The 20,745-nt window shown below is 41.5% G+C and overlaps 1 protein-coding gene across 6 annotated transcripts in view; it reads left to right on the forward strand.

Annotated features, from left to right (window-relative positions):
• The window catches only part of LIMCH1 (LIM and calponin homology domains 1), a 348,866-nt gene that overhangs the window by 143,043 nt on the left and 185,078 nt on the right, over positions 1–20,745 (forward strand). For all 6 annotated transcript variants that reach the window (XM_033856961.2, XM_073805190.1, XM_073805188.1 and 3 more), the window contains exon 2: positions 8,608–8,678. In XM_033856961.2, coding sequence (XP_033712852.1) covers positions 8,608–8,678 — 71 coding nt within the window. The remainder of the gene's footprint in view (positions 1–8,607; positions 8,679–20,745) is intronic.

The following is a 20,745-nucleotide window of genomic DNA, read 5'->3' on the forward strand; positions in this document are numbered from 1 at the left end:
CCTTCTGGGCCTGGCGTTTTCTTTTGGGAAGGTTATCTATTTCTTTGTTGAGTGAACTATGGACGCTTGTGTCAAAAATTTTATTCAATTCATCTAAGTTGGTGAACTTATTGTCACAGATTTATTTATATTTCTTTGTTATCCTTTTAATGTATGTAGAATCTGTAATGATAGCATGTCATTCCTTGTATTGGTAATTTGTGTCTTTCTTTTTTGGCTAAAAACCAAAGGTTATCAAATTTATTAGCTAAAGGTTTATCAATTTTGTTGATCTCAAATAAAGAGTTTTTTTAACATCGTTATTAGAGTATAAATGCTTTACAATGTTGAATTACTTTCTGCTGTATAACAAAGTGAAACAGCTATATGTATATATATATATCCCCATATCCCCTCCCTCTTGTGTCTCCCTCCCACCCTCCCTATCCCACCCCTCTAGGTGGTCACAAAGCACCGAGCTGATCTCCCTGTGCTATGTGGCTGCTTCCCACTAGCTATCTATTTTACATTTGGTAGTGTATATATGTCAATGCTACTCTCTCATTTTGTCCCAGCTTACCCTTTCCCCTCCCCGTGTCCTCAAGTCCATTCTCTACATCTGCATCTTTATTCCTGTCCTGCCCCTAGGTTCTTCAGAACAATTTTTTTTTTAGATCCATATATACGTGTTAGCATATGGTATTTGTCTTTCTCTTTCTGACTTACTTCACTCTGTCTGACAGACTCTAGGTCCATCCACCTCACTACAAATAACTCAATTTCGCTTCTTTTTATGGCTGAGTAATATACCATGTATATATGTGCCACATCTTCTTTATCCGTTTATCAGTAGATTGACACTTAGGTTGCTTCCATGTCCTGGCTATTGTAAATAGTGCTGCAGTGAACATTGTGGTACATGACGTTTTTGAATTATGGTTTTCTCAGGGTATATGCTCAGTAGTGGGATTGCTGGGTCATATGGTATTTCTATTTCTAGTTTTTTAAGGAACCTCCATACTGTTCTCCATAGTGGCTGTACCAATTCACATTCCCACCAACAGTGCAAGAGGGTTCCCTTTTCTCCACACCCTCTCCAACATTTATTGTTGGTAGATATTTTGATGATGGCCATTCTGACTGGTGTGAGGTGATACCTCATTGTACTTTTGATTTGCATTTCCCTACTGATTAGTGATGTTGAGCATCCTTTCATGTATTTGCCAGCAATCTGTGTATCTTCTCTGGAGAAATGTCTGTTTAGATCTCCTGCCCATTTTTGGATTGGGTTGTTTGTTTTTGTGATATTGAGCTGCATGAGCTGCTTATATATCTTGGAGATTAATCCTTTGTCAATTGCTTTGTTTGCAAATATTTTCTCCTTTCTGAGGGTTGTCTTTTCATCTTGTTTATGTTTTCCTTTGCTGTGCAAAAGCTTTGAAGTTTCATTATGTCCCATTTGTTAATTTTTGTTTTTATTTCCACTTCTCTAGGAGGTTGGTCAAAAAGGATCTTGCTGTGATTTATGTCATAGAGTGTTCTGCCTATGTTTTCCTCCAAGAGTTTTATAGTGTCTGGCCTTACATTTAGGTCTTTTATCCATTTGGAGTTTATTTTTGTGTATGGTGTTAGGAAGTGTTCTAATTTTATACTTTCACATGTAGCTGTCCAGTTTTCGCAGCACCACTTATTGAAGAGACTGTCTTTTCTCCAATGTATATTACTGCCTCCTTTATGAAAGATAAGGTGACCATATGTGCATGGGTTATCTCTGGGCTTTCTATCCTGTTCCATTGATCTATATTTCTGTTTTTGTGCCACTACCATACTGTCTTGATTACTGTAGCTTTGTAGTATAGTCTGAAGTCAGGGAGCCTGATTCCTCCAGCTCCGTTTTTCTTTCTCAACATTGCTTTGGCTATTTGGGGTCTTTTGTGTTTCCATACAAATTGTGAAATTTTTTGTTCTAGTTCTATGAAAAATGCCACTGGTAGTTTGATAGGGATTACATTGAATCTGTAGATTGCTTTGGGTAGTATAGTCATTTTCACAACATTGATTCTTCCAATCCAAGAACATGGTATACCTCTCCATCTGTTTGTATCATCTTTAATTTCTATTTCATCAGTGTCTTATAGTTTTCTGCATACAGGTCCTTTGTCTCCTTAGGTAGGTTTATTCCTAGGTATTTTACTCTTTTTGTTGCAGTGGCAAATGGGAGTGTTTCCTTAATTTCTCTTTCAGATTTTTTATCATTAGTGTATAGGAATGCCAGAGATTTCTGTGCATTAATTTTGTATCCTGCTACTTTACCAAATTAATTGATTAGCTGTAGTAGTTTTCTGGTAGCATCTTTAGGATTCTCTATGTATAGTATCATGTCATCTGCAAACAGTGACAGTTTTACTTCTTCTTTCCCGGTTTGTATTCCTTTTATTTTTTTTTCTTCTCTGATTGCCGTGGCTAAAACTTCCAAAACTATGTTGAAAAATAGCAGTGACAGTGGACAACCTTGTCTTGTTCCTGATCTTAGTGGAAATAGTTTCAGTTTTTCACCACTGAGAATGATGTTGGCTGTGGGTTTGTCATATATGGGCTTTATTATGTTGAGGTAAGTTCCTTCTATGCCTACTTTCTGGAGGGTTTTTATCATAAATGGGTGTTGAATTTTGTCAAAAGCTTTTTCTGCATCTATTGAGATGATCATATGGTTTTTCTCCTTCAATTTGTTAATATGGCTTATCACATTGATTGATTTGCATATATTGAAGAATCCTTGCATGCCTGGATAAACCCCAGTTGATCATGGTGTATGATCCTTTTCATGTGCTGTTGGATTCTGTTTGCTAGTATTTTATTTATTTATTTATTTGTATATTTATTTTTGGCTGTGTTGGGTCTTCGTTTCTGTGCGAGGGATTTCTCTAGTTGCGGCGATCGGGGGCCACTCTTCATCGCGGTTCGCGGGCCTCTCACTGTCGCAGCCTCTCTTGTTGTGGAGCACAAGCTCCAGACATGCAGACTCAGTAGTTGTGGCTCACGGACCTAGTTGCTCCATGGCATATGGGATCTTTCCAGACCAGGACTCGAACCCGTGTCCCCTGCATTGGCAGGCAGATTTTCAACCACTGCGCCACCAGGGAAGCCCTGTTTGCTAGTATTTTGTTGAGGATTTTTGCATCTCTGTTCATCAGTGATATTGGCCTGTAGTTTTCTTTTTTGGTGACATCTTTGTCTGCTTTTGGTATATGGTGGCCTCATAGAATGAGTTTAGGAGTGTTCCTCCCTCTGCTATACTTTGGAAGAGTTTGAGAAGGTTGGCGTTAGCTCTTCTCTACATATTTGATAGAATTCACCTGTGAAGCCATCTACTCCTGGGCTTTTGTTTGTTGGAAGATTTTTAATCACAGTTTCAATTTCAGTGCTTGTGATTGGTCTGCTTATATTTTCTATTTCTTCATGGTTCTGTCTTGGAAGGTTGTACTTTTCTAAGAATTTGTCCATTTCTTCCAGGTTGTCCATTTTATTGGCATATAGTTGCTCATAGTAATCTCTCATGATCCTTTGTATTTATTCACTGTCAGTTTTTACTTCTTTTTCATTTCTAATTCTGTTGATTTGAGTCTTCTCCCTTTTTTTCTTGAGGAGTCTCGCTAATGGTTTATCAATATTGTTTATCTTCTCAAAGAACCAGCTTTTAGTTTTCTTGATCTTTGCTATTGTTTCCTTCATTTATTTTTCATTTATTTCTGATCTGATCTTTATGATTTCTTTTCTTCTGCTGACTTTGGGGTTTTTTTGTTCTTCTTTCTCTAATTGCTTTAAGTGTATGTTTCGGTTGTTTATTTGAGATTTTTCTTGTTTCTTTTTTTTTTTTGCGGTACGCGGGCCTCTCACTGTTGTGGCCTCTCCCATTGCGGAGCACAGGCTCCTGACGCACAGGCTCAGCGGCCATGGCTCACGGGCCTAGCCGCTCCGCGGCGTGCGGGATCTTCCCGGACCGGGGCATGAACCCGCATCCCCTGCATCGGAAGGCGGACTCTCAACCACTGCGCCACCAGGGAAGCCCTAGATTTTTCTTGTTTCTTGAGGTAGGATTGTATTGCTGTAAACTTCCCTTTTAGAACTGCTTTTGCTGCATCCCATAGGTTTTGGGTCATCGTGTTTTCATTGTCATTTGTCTCTAGGTATTTTTTTATTTCCTCTTTGTTTCTTCAGAGATCTCTCGGTTATTCAGTAACGTATTGTTTAGCCTCCATGTGTTTGTATTTTATACAGTATTTTTTTCCTGTAATTGAGATTTAGTCTCATAGCGTTGTGGTAGGAAAAGATACTTGATAAGATTTCAATTTTCTTAAATTTACCAAGGCTTGATTTGTGACCCGAGATACGATCTATCCTGGAGAATGTTCCATGAGCACTTCAGAAGAAAGTGTATTCTGTTGTTTTTGGATGGAATGTCCTATAAATATCAATTAAGTCCATCCTGTCTAATGTGTCATTTAAAGCTTATGTTTCCTTATTTATTTCCATTTTGGATGATATGTCCATTGGTGAAAGTGGGGTGTTAAAATCCCCTACTATGACTGTGTTACTGTTGATTTCCCCTTTTATGGCTGTTAGCATTTGCCTTATGTGTTGAGGTGCTTCTCTTTTGGGTGCATAAATATTCACAATTGCTATATCTTCTTCTTGGTTTGATCCCTTGATCATTATGTAGTGTCCTTCTTTGTCTCTTGTAACATTCTTTATTTTAAAGTCTATTTTATCTGATATGAGAATTGCTACTCCAGCTTTCTTTTGATTTCCATTTGCATGGATTATCTTTTTCCATCTCCTCACTTTCAGTCTGTATGTGTCCCTAGGTCTTAAGTGGGTCTCTTGTAGATAACATATATATGGGTCTTGTTTTTGTATCCATTCAGCCAGTCTGTGTCTTTTGATTGGAGCATTTAATCCATTTACATTTAAGGTAGTTATGGATATGTATGTTCCTATTACCATTTTCTTAATTGTTTTGGGTTTGTTATTGTAGGTCTTTTCCTTCTCTTGTGTTTCCTGCCTAGAGAAGTTCCTTTAGCATTTGTTGTAAAGCTGGTTTGGTGGTGCTGAATTCTCTTAGCTTTTGCTTGTCTGTAAAGGTTTTAATTTCTCTGTTGAATCTGAATGAGATACTTGCTGGGTAGAGTAGTCTTGGTTATAGGTTTTTCCCTTTTGTCACTTTAAATATGTCCTGACACTCCCTTCTGGTTTGCAGAGTTTCTGCTGAAAGATCAGCTGTTAACCTTATGGGGATTCCTTTATATGTTATTTGTTGCTTTTCCCTTGCTGCTTTTAATGTTTTTTCTTTGTATTTAATTTTTGATAGTTTGATTAATATGTGTCTTGGCATGTTTGTCCTTGGATTTATCCTGTATGGGACTCTGTGCTTCCTGGACTTGATTGACTATTTCCTTTCCCATGTTAGGGAAGTTTTCAACTATAATATCTTCAAATATTTTCTCAGACCCTTTCTTTTTCTCTTCTTCTTCTGGGACGCCTATAATTCAAATGTTGGTGCGTTTAATGTTGTCCCAGAGTTCTCTGAGAATGTCCTCGACTCTTTTCATTCTTTTTTCTTTATTCTCCTCTGCAGTAGTTATTTCCACTATTTTATCTTCCAGGTCACTTATCCATTCTTCTGCCTCAGTTATTCTGCTATTGATTCCTTCTACAGAATTTTAAATTTCATTTATTGTGTTGTTCATCATTGTTTATTTGCTGTTTAGTTCTTCTAGGTCCTTGTTAAACATTTCTTGTATTTTCTCCATTCTATTTCCAAGACTTGGATCGTATTTATATAATTACTCTGAATTCTTTTTCAGGTAGACTGAGTATTTCCTTTTCATTTGTTTGGTCTGGTGGGTTTTTACCTTGCTCCTTCATCTGCTGCATTTCTCTGTCTTCTCATTTTGTTTAACTTACGGTGTTTGACGTCTCCTTTTTTGCAGGCTGCAGGTTTGTGGTTCCCATTGTTTTTGATGTCTACCCCCAGTGGGTGAGGTTAGTTCAGTGTCTTGTGAGGGCTTCCTGGTAGAGGGGACTGGTGCCTGTGTTCTGGTAGGTGGGATGTGTCTAGTGGTGTGTTTGGGGGTGTCTGTGAACTTAGTATGATTTTAGGCAGCCTCTCTGCTAATGAGTAGGGTTGTGTTCTTGCTAGTTTTTTGGCATAGAGTGTTCAGCACTGGAGCTTCCTGGCTGTTGGGTGGAGCTGGGTCTTAGCATTGAGATGGAGATTTCTGGAGAGCTCTCACTGATTGATATTACTTGGGACCATGAGGTCTCTGGTGGTGCAATGTCCTGAACTCAGCTCTCTCATCTCACAGGCTCAGGCCTGACACTAGGCTGGAGCACCAAGACCCTGTCAGGCACACGGCTTACAGGAGTTTTCACATCCCCCTGTAGTCAGAGCCAGGAGCATTCCAGTTGGCTGGCATCTTCCCCCTGGGCCTCAGCGTCCGGAGTCTCTTGCTGACAGCTCCACTCTTCCCAGGAACCAGAGGTCAGGTGGGCGCCTGTGGACTCAAGCAGAGCTTCTGGGGCTGGAAGGAAGATCCTACAGCCTTCACTATGAGATCTGTCCCAGGGGCTCCACAGAGACTCCAAGAAACCCTCCCCGGGTCCCCATCAGCTCCTCATCCCTCCAGCAAGGAGCCCTGGGATCCTCTTGACAACAACTATTAACCATGGCTGAGAACTGCAGCAGTTTCTGGTCCTAAATAGCTTTTGATTTTGTTGATTTTTTTTCTCTGTCAGTCTTTGGTTTTCTACTTGATTGATTTCAACTCCTATAAATTCTCCTTTTTTCTGATTAATTTGGGCTTAATGTTCTTAAGGTGGGAGCAGAAATCATTGATATGAGATCTTTTTTCTGATATATAGGTGTTTTGTGCCATATATTTCCCCCATATACTGTTTTAGCATCTTTCCATACATTTTTATATTGTCATATTCTTTCTCTACGAAATACATTCTAATTTCTTTTGATTTCTTCTTTGATCAATAGGTTGTTTAGAATTGTATTACTTGGGGTTAGGGATTTTTTTCAGACATTTCTGTTGTTAATCTCTAATTTAATTCCATTGTGGTTAGATAACTTTCTTTTTATGTACTAAATTCTTTTAAGCTTTTGGGGACTAGTTTTCTGACCCAGAAACTGGTCTATTTCAATAAATGTTCATTGTGAACTTAAGAATTATGTTCATTCTGCTGTTGTAGGGTGGAATATTCTAGAAATGTCAATTAAGTCAATTTGGTTGATAGTGTTATTCAAGCCTTCTTTATCCTTATTGATTTTCTATCTGCTTATTCTATCAGTTATCAAAGAGAGACACTAAATCTCTGACTCTAGTTGTGAATTTGTCTATTTCTTCTTGCAGATCTATCTGATTTGGCTTATGTATCTTGAAGCCTTTTTTAAAAAAACAAATTAGGTGTAAAAGTGTTAGAATTATTTACCTGATGACCTAAACCCTTTGTTTTAAGATGACTTTCTCTGTCCCTGGTATTATTCTTTATTGTAGAAGTTAATACAACCACTTTAGCTTTCTTTTGATTAGTGTTAGCACGGTATATCTTATTCTATTCTATTTTTACCTATTCGTATCTTTGTATTTAAAGTGCATTGCTTGTAGGCATCACATAGTTGGGTCTTGTTTTTTAATCCAATCTGATGATCTCTTTAGTTTAATTGGAGATGTTTACACCATTTATGTTTAATGCTCTGATGGACATGGTTAGGTTTAAGTCTATAATATTGCTATTTGCTTTCTGTTTATTCCATCTATTCTGTATTCCCTTTTACTTTTTTCTTTTTTATGGTTAGAGTATCTTTTTTATAATTCCATTTAATCTCCTTTCTTGGCTTATTAGCTATATTTTAAAATTTTGCTATTTTAGAGGTTGCTTTAGGATTTATAGCATGCATATTTTCCTGGCATATTGTAGATGCTCAATAAATATCTACTGAATGAAAAAATGAATGCCCTGGTGCCCAGACCAAAGGGCTGCTGAGAGCCAGAGGCATCAAGAAAGGCCATCAGTACTATGTTTTTATCAGACACAGCACAGTTCATTCTTTGCCAGCTTTTATTTTCCTTTTTCACACCGTGTTAGTATGGATATTGGCTTTTCTCCCTCCAGTCTTGATGTTAGTCTCTCAAGGTTAGGGGGTCTGTGTCCTCCTCTCCTCTGCCCCCTTAATGTTTTAACAAATAGATACTTTACCCTTAGGTGGTGCTTTCTACAGGCTTTTTTGAAAGTGTGGGTTGGACCCTCAGGATGAAAGAGGCTGTGGCCTTGACTTATCATGGCCAAACCCCAAAAGTAATATCCTTATCAGGAAGAACAGATATTTTTTAAGGTATTGGATAGGAAAAAAAAAAACTTCAAAGAAATGGTCTAAATTTAAGATTAGCTGATCTAAGCAAAGCTACACATGGAAAGGAAATTCAGACCTAACAGATTTTTCCCATTCTTGGAGTGCCACCAGTTATTTCAAGTCTCTTGAAATATCTTGGAAAAAAATCACTGAGCTTCCTGATTAAAAAAGAAAAATTTATGCTCTGTTTTTCTTTTTTTCTTTTCCAGCAAGTAACTGGCAGAAGTTTTGGTGATAAAGATTTTCGGACAGGGTTAGAAAATGGAATCCTTCTCTGCGAGTAAGTATAGCCTATATTCAGTTGGTTTTATTCAAGAAAAATCATTAATGCTATTCAGTTTGTCTGAAAAACTTCTAGTGTTTGTTTTGAATTTATTCACAGTTTGAATCTGAAATTCAAAAACAAATCACTTAGGTGGGTTAGGCAGTAAAGATAAGTAGCCTTGGGGCAGTAGGGAGTGGTGGGGACCTTGGCAATTTCAAATTAGTTAAAGAAGGAATATCTGGTAGCTGCTACTCAGTTCCAACCAACTTTTACAATGTAGGAATTCAGGCCCAAGTAATTGGAAGGTTGTGGACCAAGTTTTGGTAAAAAAAAAACAGCTTTTCTCCCCTTATTCCCTCCAAACAAAAACAGCTTGTGCCAAGTAAAAGCAGGGCTTTCTATTTACTGACAACATCTTGAAACATGCCAGGCAATCTTCCTCACTAGGCCTATTTCCCTGAGGTATTTTGAATATATTTAATTTGTGCTGTTGACAAAATAACTGCAGTGTTCAATTTTTGTGTTTTGAACCTGGGCTTTGTCATAGAGTGCTCCTGTGATGATGGATTCAAGAGCTTTCTGTGAAGTGCTTCCAGACACAAAATAAGCTAGAGCCTTAATACTTATAGAGGGATGGACATAAACTTCAAATCAAGATTTTGTATTTTGAATTCATTTGATAGGTTCTGTCATTTGGATAACTGATTTTTGTTTTATTGAGTTGAAATGTACATGCATGAAATGCACAGCTCCTAGATATACAACCCAGTGGATTTAGTAAACTGTGTACATTCATGTAACCTACACCCTGAGCAAAATATAGAGCACAAAGCTCTCTCATGTCCCTTCCCGGTCAATGTCAACCACCTATAGAAAAGCACTGTTTTGATTTCTATCACCATAGCATCTATTTTGCCTTATCCTGAACTTTATGTAAATGGAATCACATAGAATGCACTCTTACCTTGGGACTTGCAGAATATTGTTTGAGATCCACCGAAGTAGTTGAAAGAGCAGGGGTTTTGGAGCCTGAGCTATAGAGGCTCAAATCCTTTCTTCACCCCTTAAATCATATAACCTCCTTGAGTCTCATTTGTTTCTCTTTAAAGGGGTAGTAAAAAGTTTACAACTCCTGCCTATTTCATAAGTTTTTCGTGAATTTCAAGAGGATAATGTGGATAAGGTGCTTTAAAAAATTACATTTGCTGTACAAATGTTGATTATTATGCAGCAATTTTCAACATAGTTCATGTCAGTGTTTATTTTTTCTGCTCTCCACTGCCTTTCTTTCTTCAAAGAGAAATTTACGTCCCCTGATTTCTTCCTTTTGTTTTTTTAAATAAATTTATTTATTTTTGGCTGCGTTAGGTCTTTGTTGCTGCACGCAGGCTTTCTCTAGTTGCAGCGAGCGGAGGCTACTCTTTGTTGTGGTGCACGGGTTTCTCACTGCGGTGGCTTCTCTTGTTGCGGAGCACGGGCTCTAGGTGCGCGGGCTTCAGTAGTCGTGGTACGTGGGCTCAGTAGTCGTGGCTCACAGGTTCTAGAGAGCAGGCTCAGTAGTTGTGGCGCACAGGCTTAGTTGCTTTGCGGCATGTGGGATCTTCCCAGAAGATCCCCCTGCATTGGCAGGTGGATTCTTAACCACTATGCCACCAGGGAAGCCTGTACACCCCCTGATTTCTGTTTCCATACCTTCTTTCCTGTGGAGTCTCTCCCCTCTTCTCATACTTTACTTTCCTCACCACCTCTTCTCCCTTTATTAAATCTAAATCAGAGCTCTTCTCTTAGGTAAACCATAATTAGTTTAGCATCTCACGGAGACAAACTCAGACAGGCTCTAAATACTTCTCTTGTGTTCTAGCATCTGCTCCTCCAGTGATTCTGGGCTTAGCCCTCTCCTGATGTTAACAGATGAGCCAGAATCTGATGTAATTTATGTGCATCATGCTCTCTTAAGTCTGTTGAAGTGGGTCTTTGGTACCAACTTTTGTTTTCCTAACATTAGCTCCAAAGATTCTTATAGGCGTCCACCTCTCCATCATATGAGTAAATCTGTTATAGAATAATATCGCTTGCCTCCCTTTGGATTAGGTAGGCTTGTCTGAAGACAAGGCTTTGGATCCAGAGACATCTGCCCACATGGACTTTGTTTCTTACCCAGTTGATGCTGAGTTGGAGGATGGAGTCTCTCGTGTGGAGTGGCACGAACTGTTGGCCTTTTACAAACACATTAATGAATGGGTTGTTGAGAGGTGGAGAGGTGGGTTTAGGTCCAGACCATGGTTAGGAAATAGTATGGTTAGACAGCATGGAGGCACAGATTATAGCCAGGAGCCTCTTTAAATAAATAAAGGGTTTTGACTGCTGACAGCCTGCGGGTGAGCTGAGGGAAATGGCCAACACAGAGGATGTGGACAAATGTTACTGTCTAGGTAGGTAGGATAAAACCCAGGACAAGTGAGTTATTGTTTAACTCCTCTAACCACAGAGGATTAGACCCCCTGGCGTATTTGAAGGAGTCTGAGGACCAGGGTCAAGTCCTGGCTTCCCCGTGGGACTCCCTCTGGCAGTCCTGGTGCAGAGTTTGTGAAGGTGGAATGAACTGCACTGGTGTCCTGAAAGCCAGCAGCGTGAGTCCCAGCCGAGCCTCGGAGAGAAGGCTGGGACAGCAGCCAGACCAACAAGACGCAGACAGAGTTCTAAGTGCAGGGCCCACAGCACAATGAGAGACAGAAGTAAGACTCAGGAGCAGAATGCACTGAAGGTCGGGACAGTGGAAGGAGAAGATCTCCCTCTCCTTTTTGTCAGGGATGGGGGCGTGGCTAAGTGTGATCTGAACCGGAGCGTATTGGGCTGCTGCAGACTGAGATTAGCAAGGACTCGTATCCAGAGACTAATCTGACAAGGAGGGGGACTTGCACTGTTCCAGGCATGGGGTGGGCTGATGGTAGGGCCTGAAAGGCAGGAAACCCAGTTTGGAGAGTCTCAGGAAAGTGAGGGTTCTCTTTGGAGAGTAGATGAGAATACCTAAGGCTGTGCCACGCTCTAGAACCAGAGAGCGTTTTGTGGATGCTGGTGATTGAGAAGTTCTAACTCTCAACCACCACCCATGTAGCAATACTTGAAAACATAAGAACTCTCTATATTTTCAAATTTTGAAAACTGGCAGTTCACCTCTTCTGAGTTGGATTGGCTCTAAATGTTGGTTGCAATCGTGGAGAAACACCACGCTGTTTGTTCACTGAAAATGTCCTGGTTCGTAGAAAATGGACTTGAGAACACGGGGAGGGGGAAAGTAAGCTGGGACGAAGTGAGAGAGTGGCATGGACTTATATATACTACCAAACGTAAAATAGATAGCTAGTGGGAAGCAGCCGCATAACACAGGTAGATCAGCTCGGTGCTTTGTGACCACCTAGAGGGATGGGATGGGGAGGGTGGGAGGGAGATGCAAGAGGGAGGAGATATGGGGATATACGTATAGCTGATTCACTTTGTTATAAAGCAGAAACTAACACACCACTGTAAAGCAATTATACCCCAGTAAAGATGTTAAAAAAAATATCGTGGTTGTTTATGAGTCTGAAAAAAACCTCACAGTTCTTCTCAAACAGAAGGGCATATTCTGGGCCTGGGGTCTGGTTTTCCTCTTGCCAGCCCGATTCTAAACTTACCTGTGGCCTACAAGGACTATTATGATACCCATTTTTCAGAGCAAGTAACTGAGGTACAGAGATTAAATAACTAGGCTAAGGTTGTACCAGATGAGAAAGATTTAAATTCAGAAGTCTGATTCCTTTGCTTTTGCTCTTAATCATTGTCCTGTGTCCAGAGTTGGGATTTTAATGGGAGAGAAAAGCAAGAGGTTGGGTGGTGGCGGTGGGATGGAGTTGGTGCCGGAAAACCTAGAGTTTGGGGAGAAATGCAGTACAGAGGGTAACCACGGCGTCTCAGCTGGACAGAGGAAGAAGGAGGACTGTGTGGGGTTGGTGGTCTTGGAAAAATATAAGCATCAAGGGCCTGGTGGACCGTCTTAAGACAAGAAGGCAAGTCCAGTGAGAGGGAGGGCGTGAGAGAGCTGAGGGGGTAGGAGGCTATGGTCGGCTGACAGTGTAGGGGTTTCAGTATTCTTAGGTAAGCCTGTCCAAACTTGATGGCGACAAATGAGGTTGGTGGACCTGTACTAAAGACTACAGAGATAGGAGAGAGAAAAGACTGGCACCTCCAGGCAGCACATAAGATGGAAATTGAGTAGCCTCAGAATCGCCCTGGGAGCTCTTTTACTTCGCCTGTGAAATGCAGTACACTTGCCCTCGCACATGTACCCCCGAAAACAGTAATACTTATGCATAAATGTATAACTAATGGCAAGAATAAAATAGAGTGCCTGTGCCAGATAGAATTATAGTAGATGTATTTTTGCTCTGTCTCTCTTTTCCTCTGTTGTTTTTGCCAAGTGTGTGTAGTTGAAGTTTGGAGGTTAAATGCTCAAATGATGTGAGCTCTCCGCTGAGCATTAACTAAATGGCCTAGGGTCAAAGTTTGACAAAGCTGCAAATGTGTGACAAGTGTCATGCTTTTTGAAATGTTAAATGAATACCGCATTGTGTACTTGGGGACTTAAGAATTTAAAAGAAAGGCTGCAAAGACTATTCCCTAAGGAAGCCACTCCCAGTATGGAGCCAGTAATGACTGTCATCTAGTTCCCTGAACCCAGATCAGAGAGACTGTTGTGAAATATTCCAGAAAGGAAAGTTTCTGACTTGTTTTCCTAAGACTTTATTATATAGATAGAACGCTATGGAATTCCGTCTGTATCAGGAGTTGGCAAATTCTGGCCCATGTCCTGTTTTTGTGCAGGCCTTCCTTCTTGCTAAGAACGGTTTTTACATTCTAAAAGAGTTGTAAACAACAAAACAAAACAAATCGAAACAAAGCAAGAGTTTGTATGGGGCTCACAGAGCCTAAAAATGTTTACTACCTGTTGGTCCTTTACAGAAAGAGTTTGCCAGCCCATGAGGACTATGGACTTAATTTTGGATGTGAATTGCTTACCCTCATAAAGTTAAGTAGTTCAGGCAGTGCAAAGCGCTATTTGGGGAAATCAAATACCTTTTCAAGAAAGGTTTTTCTCATGAGTCTCTTTACAAGTCCACCCCACCCTGCCAACTTTTTAGTTTGAAAAATTTTAAACTTACGGAGAAGTGACAAGAATAATGTAATGATACTCCATATACCCTACAACTATATGCAAATGCTTCAGGACAGAAGAGGCATAGACAGAAAGAGAGAAAGTTAGTACAGTAAAATGATAATAATAATAATTGCATCTAGTTGCAGTGTATACGCTCTCCTTTGTTCTCTGTGGTTTGGTTTCACACCCTTGCCTCACCCTTTTCATTCTTTTTGGTTACTATCCAAGAATATATATTTAACAAAAGCCAGTTCAAATCTGTTTATGGAGAGCATAGTGGAAAGTGAATGGATTTGGGAACTCCTAGGTTGAATCCAATGCAATTGTTGTATTAGTAGAACAAAACCAGTCAGATAATGTGATTTCATATGCTTCAACCTAGTGGCCAGTCCAGATCCTAGATTTGCCTCCTGTGTGTCCTTAGGCAAGTTACCTCACCTCCCTGAACCCCAGTTTCCTCATCTATAAAACCAGATATAAGTATACCTAATTCATGGGGCTGTTCAGAGGAGTAAATGAATTGATAATGTGTATAAACTCTTTAGTGCTTGTAACATAGCAGGCACTTAAATGTTAGCTTTTCTCCTTTTGTCCACGAAATGGGGAAAATTCATACCTCATAAGATACTTGAGAGATTCCAGTGAGAGAATATGTGAACCGCTCCGCGGTGTCTGGCGCTGGGCTGGCATCCCGGATCGCTCGCCATTTTCATTATTATTGTTGGAGATAGGCCTAAAGTCAATTATAAATATGACACAGTCAGTGCAACTCTGTGTCACTGTGCACCCGTCAGCTCTCTCACTGGGCTGCCAGCAAGCCACAGGATGAACCAACTGGAGGCTTACTTCCTAGCTCCTTTTGCCTAGCCTGTGATCAAAAACTGGGCAAGAACATTTGGGTCCCTTACAAACTTGATCATCTGTGAATAATGAACTTAGGCTGTCAGAGCTCAAGGCTGAGAGCGATTGTTTTGAAAACAGTGGCCTGGACCTCTGTGGTGATGTCATTTCCTCCTGCTTCCTCCAGTATGTTGTGGTTTCTTTCTCTGGGAAGTTGTTCCAGAACACTCTGGGCAGAGTTAGTGGGTTCCTCCCTGGCGTCTAAGTACCTGTACAGCCTCCGCACTAGCTGTTGTCACAGCACTCGACCTCTTTATCCCACGTCTCCTTCCTGTACCAGATTGAAAGCTTCCTGAAGACCTCTTCTATTTATCTTCGGATTTCCCCCCTTGGACACTGGTCTGGCACACAATATATCTGTTACAAACAGCTGTTGGATAAATTGAGTCCAGTAGTAAGAGTTCTACCTAGGCATTTAATCCTCATTAGATCATTAACTTTCTCCCAGTTTTTTTGCTGTCATCATCAGTATTATCCTGTTTCTCTCCCTTCTCCTCTTCTCTCCTTCCCTCCACACTCTACCCCTCCCTCTCCTTCACACACACACAGACACACACAGACACACACACACACACACACACACAATTTTACATAAAGAATGGACCCATCCCTGAAGACTGGGAGTTCAACAGATGGAAGTTTCTGCTTTCTTTACCTATAAGATTCTCCATGATAGCTCTATCTTCTTAGGAGTCATAGAAGTGAACTTCTGGGGTTTGTCCTGCAGACACGTTTTGATGGAATGCAAAGTCCGAGTATGTTGGTCTGCCAATAAGTGACCAATAAAGAATGGCTCAGTGGATTTTTGTCTCAGTTCTTATGTTGCTGAAATAATTTTCTGAAGATAAGAAACCTGTTGGCAAATACTTGTCTGTATCATTGCCGATGAATGAGCTGCTTATTCTAAGAAGGAGGGCTTGTCTTAGATTCTTGTCCTGATTTCAACATAAGACGTGGTGTGCCACGGATACGCACTCATCTTCTAGGACAGGTTGGGAGTTGATGGCGTAGCTTCCCGTGGAGACATTTTGTCACACGGAGGACTTACTGGATACTGACTCTGTTCTGCACAGCCCCACACTAGGCACCGAGGGGCATAAAAAGGGCGTGTAAGGCTTGATCCTTGATCTTCAAGAGTTTTATAATGGGCTTGGGCGTTGGCGCACACACAAAGCAGTGGTTACTGTGTAAACCAGTGTATGAGTAAATGCAAAAGTGACTAAGATTTAATCCCCAAATTTAATAGAAGTTAAACAAGGGGAGATTGTTGTAGTTTGGGAGACAGTTATTGGAGAGATGTTACATCTTTACTTAAGGTGAGAATAGGCTGAGGGAAAGAGAGGGCAGACTACACAGGAACAAGAGTGGGGGAAAGGTTTGGGGACAGGAATGAGGATGATGTGTTTGGCAAACACAGGGGAGATCTGCCTGGCAGGGGGTTGGGGCGGGAGGTGTCCCTTTCTTCATCCAATTAACCTTTTTAAGAACCTGCTTACAGGTGTGGCAAGTGACTGTAGCCACTAGTAAACTATGCCATAACGTCATGTAACCGGGGCATCCTGATCAGATCTGGAATCTAAATCCTGACCCCATGTGGTATGTTAACCTCAGAGTTCCTTGAGGAAGTGACATGTAGGTAGAGACCTGAATGAAGAGCAGAAATTGGCCCAGAAAGAGGGAAGAGAGGTGAAAGGAGGGAGGAAACATGTTCTAGCTGAGAGAATAACATGTTTGAGATTCTTAAGATAGAAGCTCCACGTACTATAGGAGTTGCAAGAAGACTTACTTGGCGAAAATGTAGGAAACAGGGAGGACAATGATATGAGATGAGGATGGATGAAGAAGAGAAGTAGGCAGGATCAAGATTGCACAGGGCGGGCTTCCCTGGTGGCGCAGTGGTTGAGAGTCCGCCTGCCGATGCAGGGGACACGGGTTCGTGCCCCGGTCCGGGAAGATCCCACATGCCGCTGAGCAGCTGGGCCCATGAACCATGGCCGCTGAGCCTGCGCGTCCGGAGCCTGTGCTCCGCAACGGGAGAGGCCACAACAGTGAGAGGCCTGTGTATCGCAAAAAAAAAAAAAAAAAAAAAAAAAGATTGCACAGGGTCTTGAAACCACAAAAGGAGTTTTGGGTGTGATCTCCAGAGCAATGAAAACAAGAGGAATTTAAAAGAGATCAACAGGACTTGGTAGGGTATAGGGATAAATGAATGAAAGAAAAGACTAAAAAATCACTTCAGCGTTTCAGTTGTTAATGACAAGCAGGGTGGGCCCTTGCTGCAAGTTGGAAGGGGTCCTTTATTTGGTGGGAGAGGTCATGATTTCAGTTTGGGCAGACTGAGTTTAGGGTACAGACAGTCCACTCAGGCAGAGAGTCCTGTAGGCTACTGGGGACAAAGGCAGAACTTAGGGGTGAGATGATGGATTTAACTTATTTGAATTGGACTTGCCAGCCATGGGTGGACATCAGGGTTAAGCTGTGATATATGACAGTCTCTCTCAGGGAAAGATCACATCAAGAAAGAGCAGCAGAGCAAGGTTCCAGTTTGAGGAATTCTTCTCCCTGGTCAGAGATGAGAGAAAGAGAAGCTCACAGAGAGGCTATCAGAGAGACGAGAGAAAACCCAGGGAGCGTGGTGTCATGGAAACCAAGGAAGCTAAGAAGACTTCTAAGGAGCTGGAGGTCACTTGTATTGCATGGCCCTGCCAGAGGTCAGCTCCAAAAAGTCCTGTCTCACTGGTAGAGGGAGGCACTGAAGACTTTTGTCAGTTAATAGCCATCTCTGGGAACTGCCAATCAACTGATCATGATTTGACTTGATGGTCTGAGCTCTGGCTCATGCTTTTGCATCATTTCAATAGGCTATTGTTAGAGACCTTATCTAATATAAACTATACATGGAGTATTTTCCTCAACTATTGATAAGGAGATGAGATTAGTTAGACCCAATGGCTTAATAGTGAAGTGACCATATATCAAACAAAACGCTTTTGAGAGTGAAAGAAGGTGTTAATCAGCTGAGATGCTGGAACAACAAACGAAACCTGGGACAGTCCTCAGCTAACTGTATGTACGTAGGTACGGATGTATGTATGTATGTACGCACATGTGCGTCGGGGGGTGTGTGTGTGTGCATGGTCACCCCAGTGGTTGGTGATTCCAGACTGGTGTCTTCCAGTCACCATTACCTTGTTCAGTATTCACAAACCCTTCCCTTATTTTATCCTCTCTGTAACTGCAGTAGGTGAACGACCTGGATCAGATCGTCCCACCACTCCCTTGTTGATGATGAGATGGAGACCCCAGGTTGTAGAGCACAGTGTCTTCCAGCTCTTCATCTAGAGCTCTTTCTCTAACCCAGATGCTCACTTAAATCTCAGCAAACTTGGGTCCTTTTGCCCTTACTGATTTTGGCCTTAGTGGACTGGTTAAGAATTTGATAGGCCTCCTATGTAGGGTTCTCCCTTGTCTTTCTGCCAAATCACAACTGGCCTCACTGACTTGGCCTGTCCCCAGCTCTTTGGCACCAAGACTCATTAAGCTTTTAGGTTCAAGTAAGGACATTTCAACCCACTCTTTTAGTAAAGATCTCCAGTGAAAAGCTGCTTTTTGTTTGAAGATTGGCATGGCTTAGGTAGGGCCTTAGGCAAGAACTGAGTATCCCTGACAGTCTTCTGTTAGGAAAGATGAAAACGGATGAAGGATATGGAAGGAGAATTTGTAGGATTCATGATGAGCAAAATGGACTTCCAGTATTGCCTTTTTATTTTTTTCTTTGAATACTCACCAAATAAACATCCCTCAGTTTCTATTTAAAAGAGGGACTCAGCACAGTGTGTAGGGGGGGATTCAACTGTTCCCATTCAAACTGTGCGCTAGCATCAATTACAAGAATCTACTTGTGGGAGGGGGGGCTTTTGTGTGCATCTGAAACGTTCTGAAGCTCATCTACCTTTGCAAATATTTTTTTCATTTAAAAGTATATAATCCTTGTTGCAACTTCTTTTCTCTTAATATATATGGCAAGTATGTTTTGATTTCATGCTTCCAACACTGTGTTTGAAACTTATTTTAGCATATTTATCATTCAGGAACCACTTCCCTCAAAATGTGATTTCCTTCACCCTATCAATCTGTGCCTTGATAAATATTAAACTTCTGCTCATGGAAATCACAGGCTTAATCTCTTTCCTCCTGAACAAATTTATTACACATTTATTGGAATGATCAATTGACTTAAAAAAATATATATATAACAACAGGTTTAAATATGGGCTGCTTGTGTGGCAGAGGAGAAACCGGCCTATCCCACTGGATGCCTGTGGGCTTACCTGCTGGATTAGGCTTTGCTTGTATTTGAGAGGATTTAGTAGCTCCCTAATTGTATTTCCTTAATAATCCATTTTTTGATGGTCTCTACTGGGCTATCAGGTTGGGTGCGCTGGCCTCCCACAGTGAAGTGTGCAAAATTCTTGCCTCAAGCATGCCATTCTAAATGTTTCCCTTCGGTTACCCACAGGAGAGGACCTTTTCTTAGATAGCCCACCAAGGACCCAGTTTATAAATGATTCCTTTCTAAAGTTAACCATGCAGAAATAGACTTCCCGCTTCATATTAAGGGGAAAAAGAAAGAGGGGAGGCCTGTGGGAAAGGCAAGTCAGACAGAGGGAGCAGCAAGCTTGTGGAAGTGCTCAGCAATGTGAGGGAGTTTTGCATGTTCACGGAAGGAACTGTGGCCAGAGCCTAGGATGAAATGGGGCAGGCCAGAGAGGAAAGGTAGGTATCAGGTCCATTTGCACAAGACCTGGAATAGCATGTTAAGGAGTTTAAACAGCATCCAGTGGGCAGTAGACAGCCAGCATGGTCTCTATTCAGAGGAGATTCAATGAGATTAGGTTGTTTTTTAGGAAATGACATCTGTTGGCCGTGGAGACTTTTGATTACTTTCTGCTGTGCACCGAACACGAATATTTGAAAAAAATGTCATGCTTCCCGAGAAGAAGCAGAAATGCTTCCTACACTTGTCTTGCTATGTCTATCCTTAATTTACCATCTTACTATGTACATTCTATGTTTCCAAAGTTCTTTTCCAAGCCACTCATTTAGAACTTGGAAACTATCTCCCCATAGACTAGTGTTCTATGGGGGGAACGTCTTATGTAACCCATATCACGTCTGTGTTAGTGTCGGGCCCATGTAGAACCCAGTTTCCTGGTGGGGTTTGGGCTTAGCTTGGCACCTGGTGTGGGGTGTTTGATAACAACATGTGGAATGAATAGGAAATTGATTCAGAATGATAACTAGCCACGTTAGGAGCTGACCTCCCCTTTCCAGGATAGCAAAGGGCCTCTTCAGTACTTGCCTTTTCCCCATCACCCTCAGGACAGCAAGTGAGATGGGGGGACAGGAGCCTTGGCAGGAATTAAAGGATAGCTAGGCTTTGGCAGTGAAGCAGGGCCAGAGGCAGCTGCGGACACGGCTGTGGTGCCGCCGAGATTGTCCTTGGACTGCTTACCGCCTTTGCTTTGCTGCTTCCTCCCTTCCTTCCTCCCCATCCCCAGTGTTAGCGACCGTGCCCTTGCAAGCCTGCCCTCCGAAAGGACTGACATTATCTCATTCCCTCACTTCTGTGCTTCCGTCTCTCCCAACTCCCAACCTCGCTTTAGCCACAGACAGGATGCTTGGGAGCAGAAGTGAGCCAATAGTTAACACATCAGATTCCCACTTGTGGGCAGGGCTGGGGTCCAAACCTGCTTGGCAGCCCGGGGAAGGGGATGGCAGGGCGGCAGGGAAGAGATGTTAATAACTTCCACTTATGAAGTGCGCACTGTACACCAGGCCTGTGCCAAATGTATGATACGCATTATTTCACACTCTCATGCCATGACCAAGAGGTATTATTGTGCCCATTTTTCAGAGGAGGAAACTGAGTCTCAATGTTGAATACTTAAATAACTTGCCTAGGGAGTTGCCGAGCTGAGATTTGCA

This window comes from Tursiops truncatus, chromosome 5 (genome assembly GCF_011762595.2).
Source record: "Tursiops truncatus isolate mTurTru1 chromosome 5, mTurTru1.mat.Y, whole genome shotgun sequence".
Taxonomy (NCBI): domain Eukaryota; kingdom Metazoa; phylum Chordata; class Mammalia; order Artiodactyla; family Delphinidae; genus Tursiops; species Tursiops truncatus.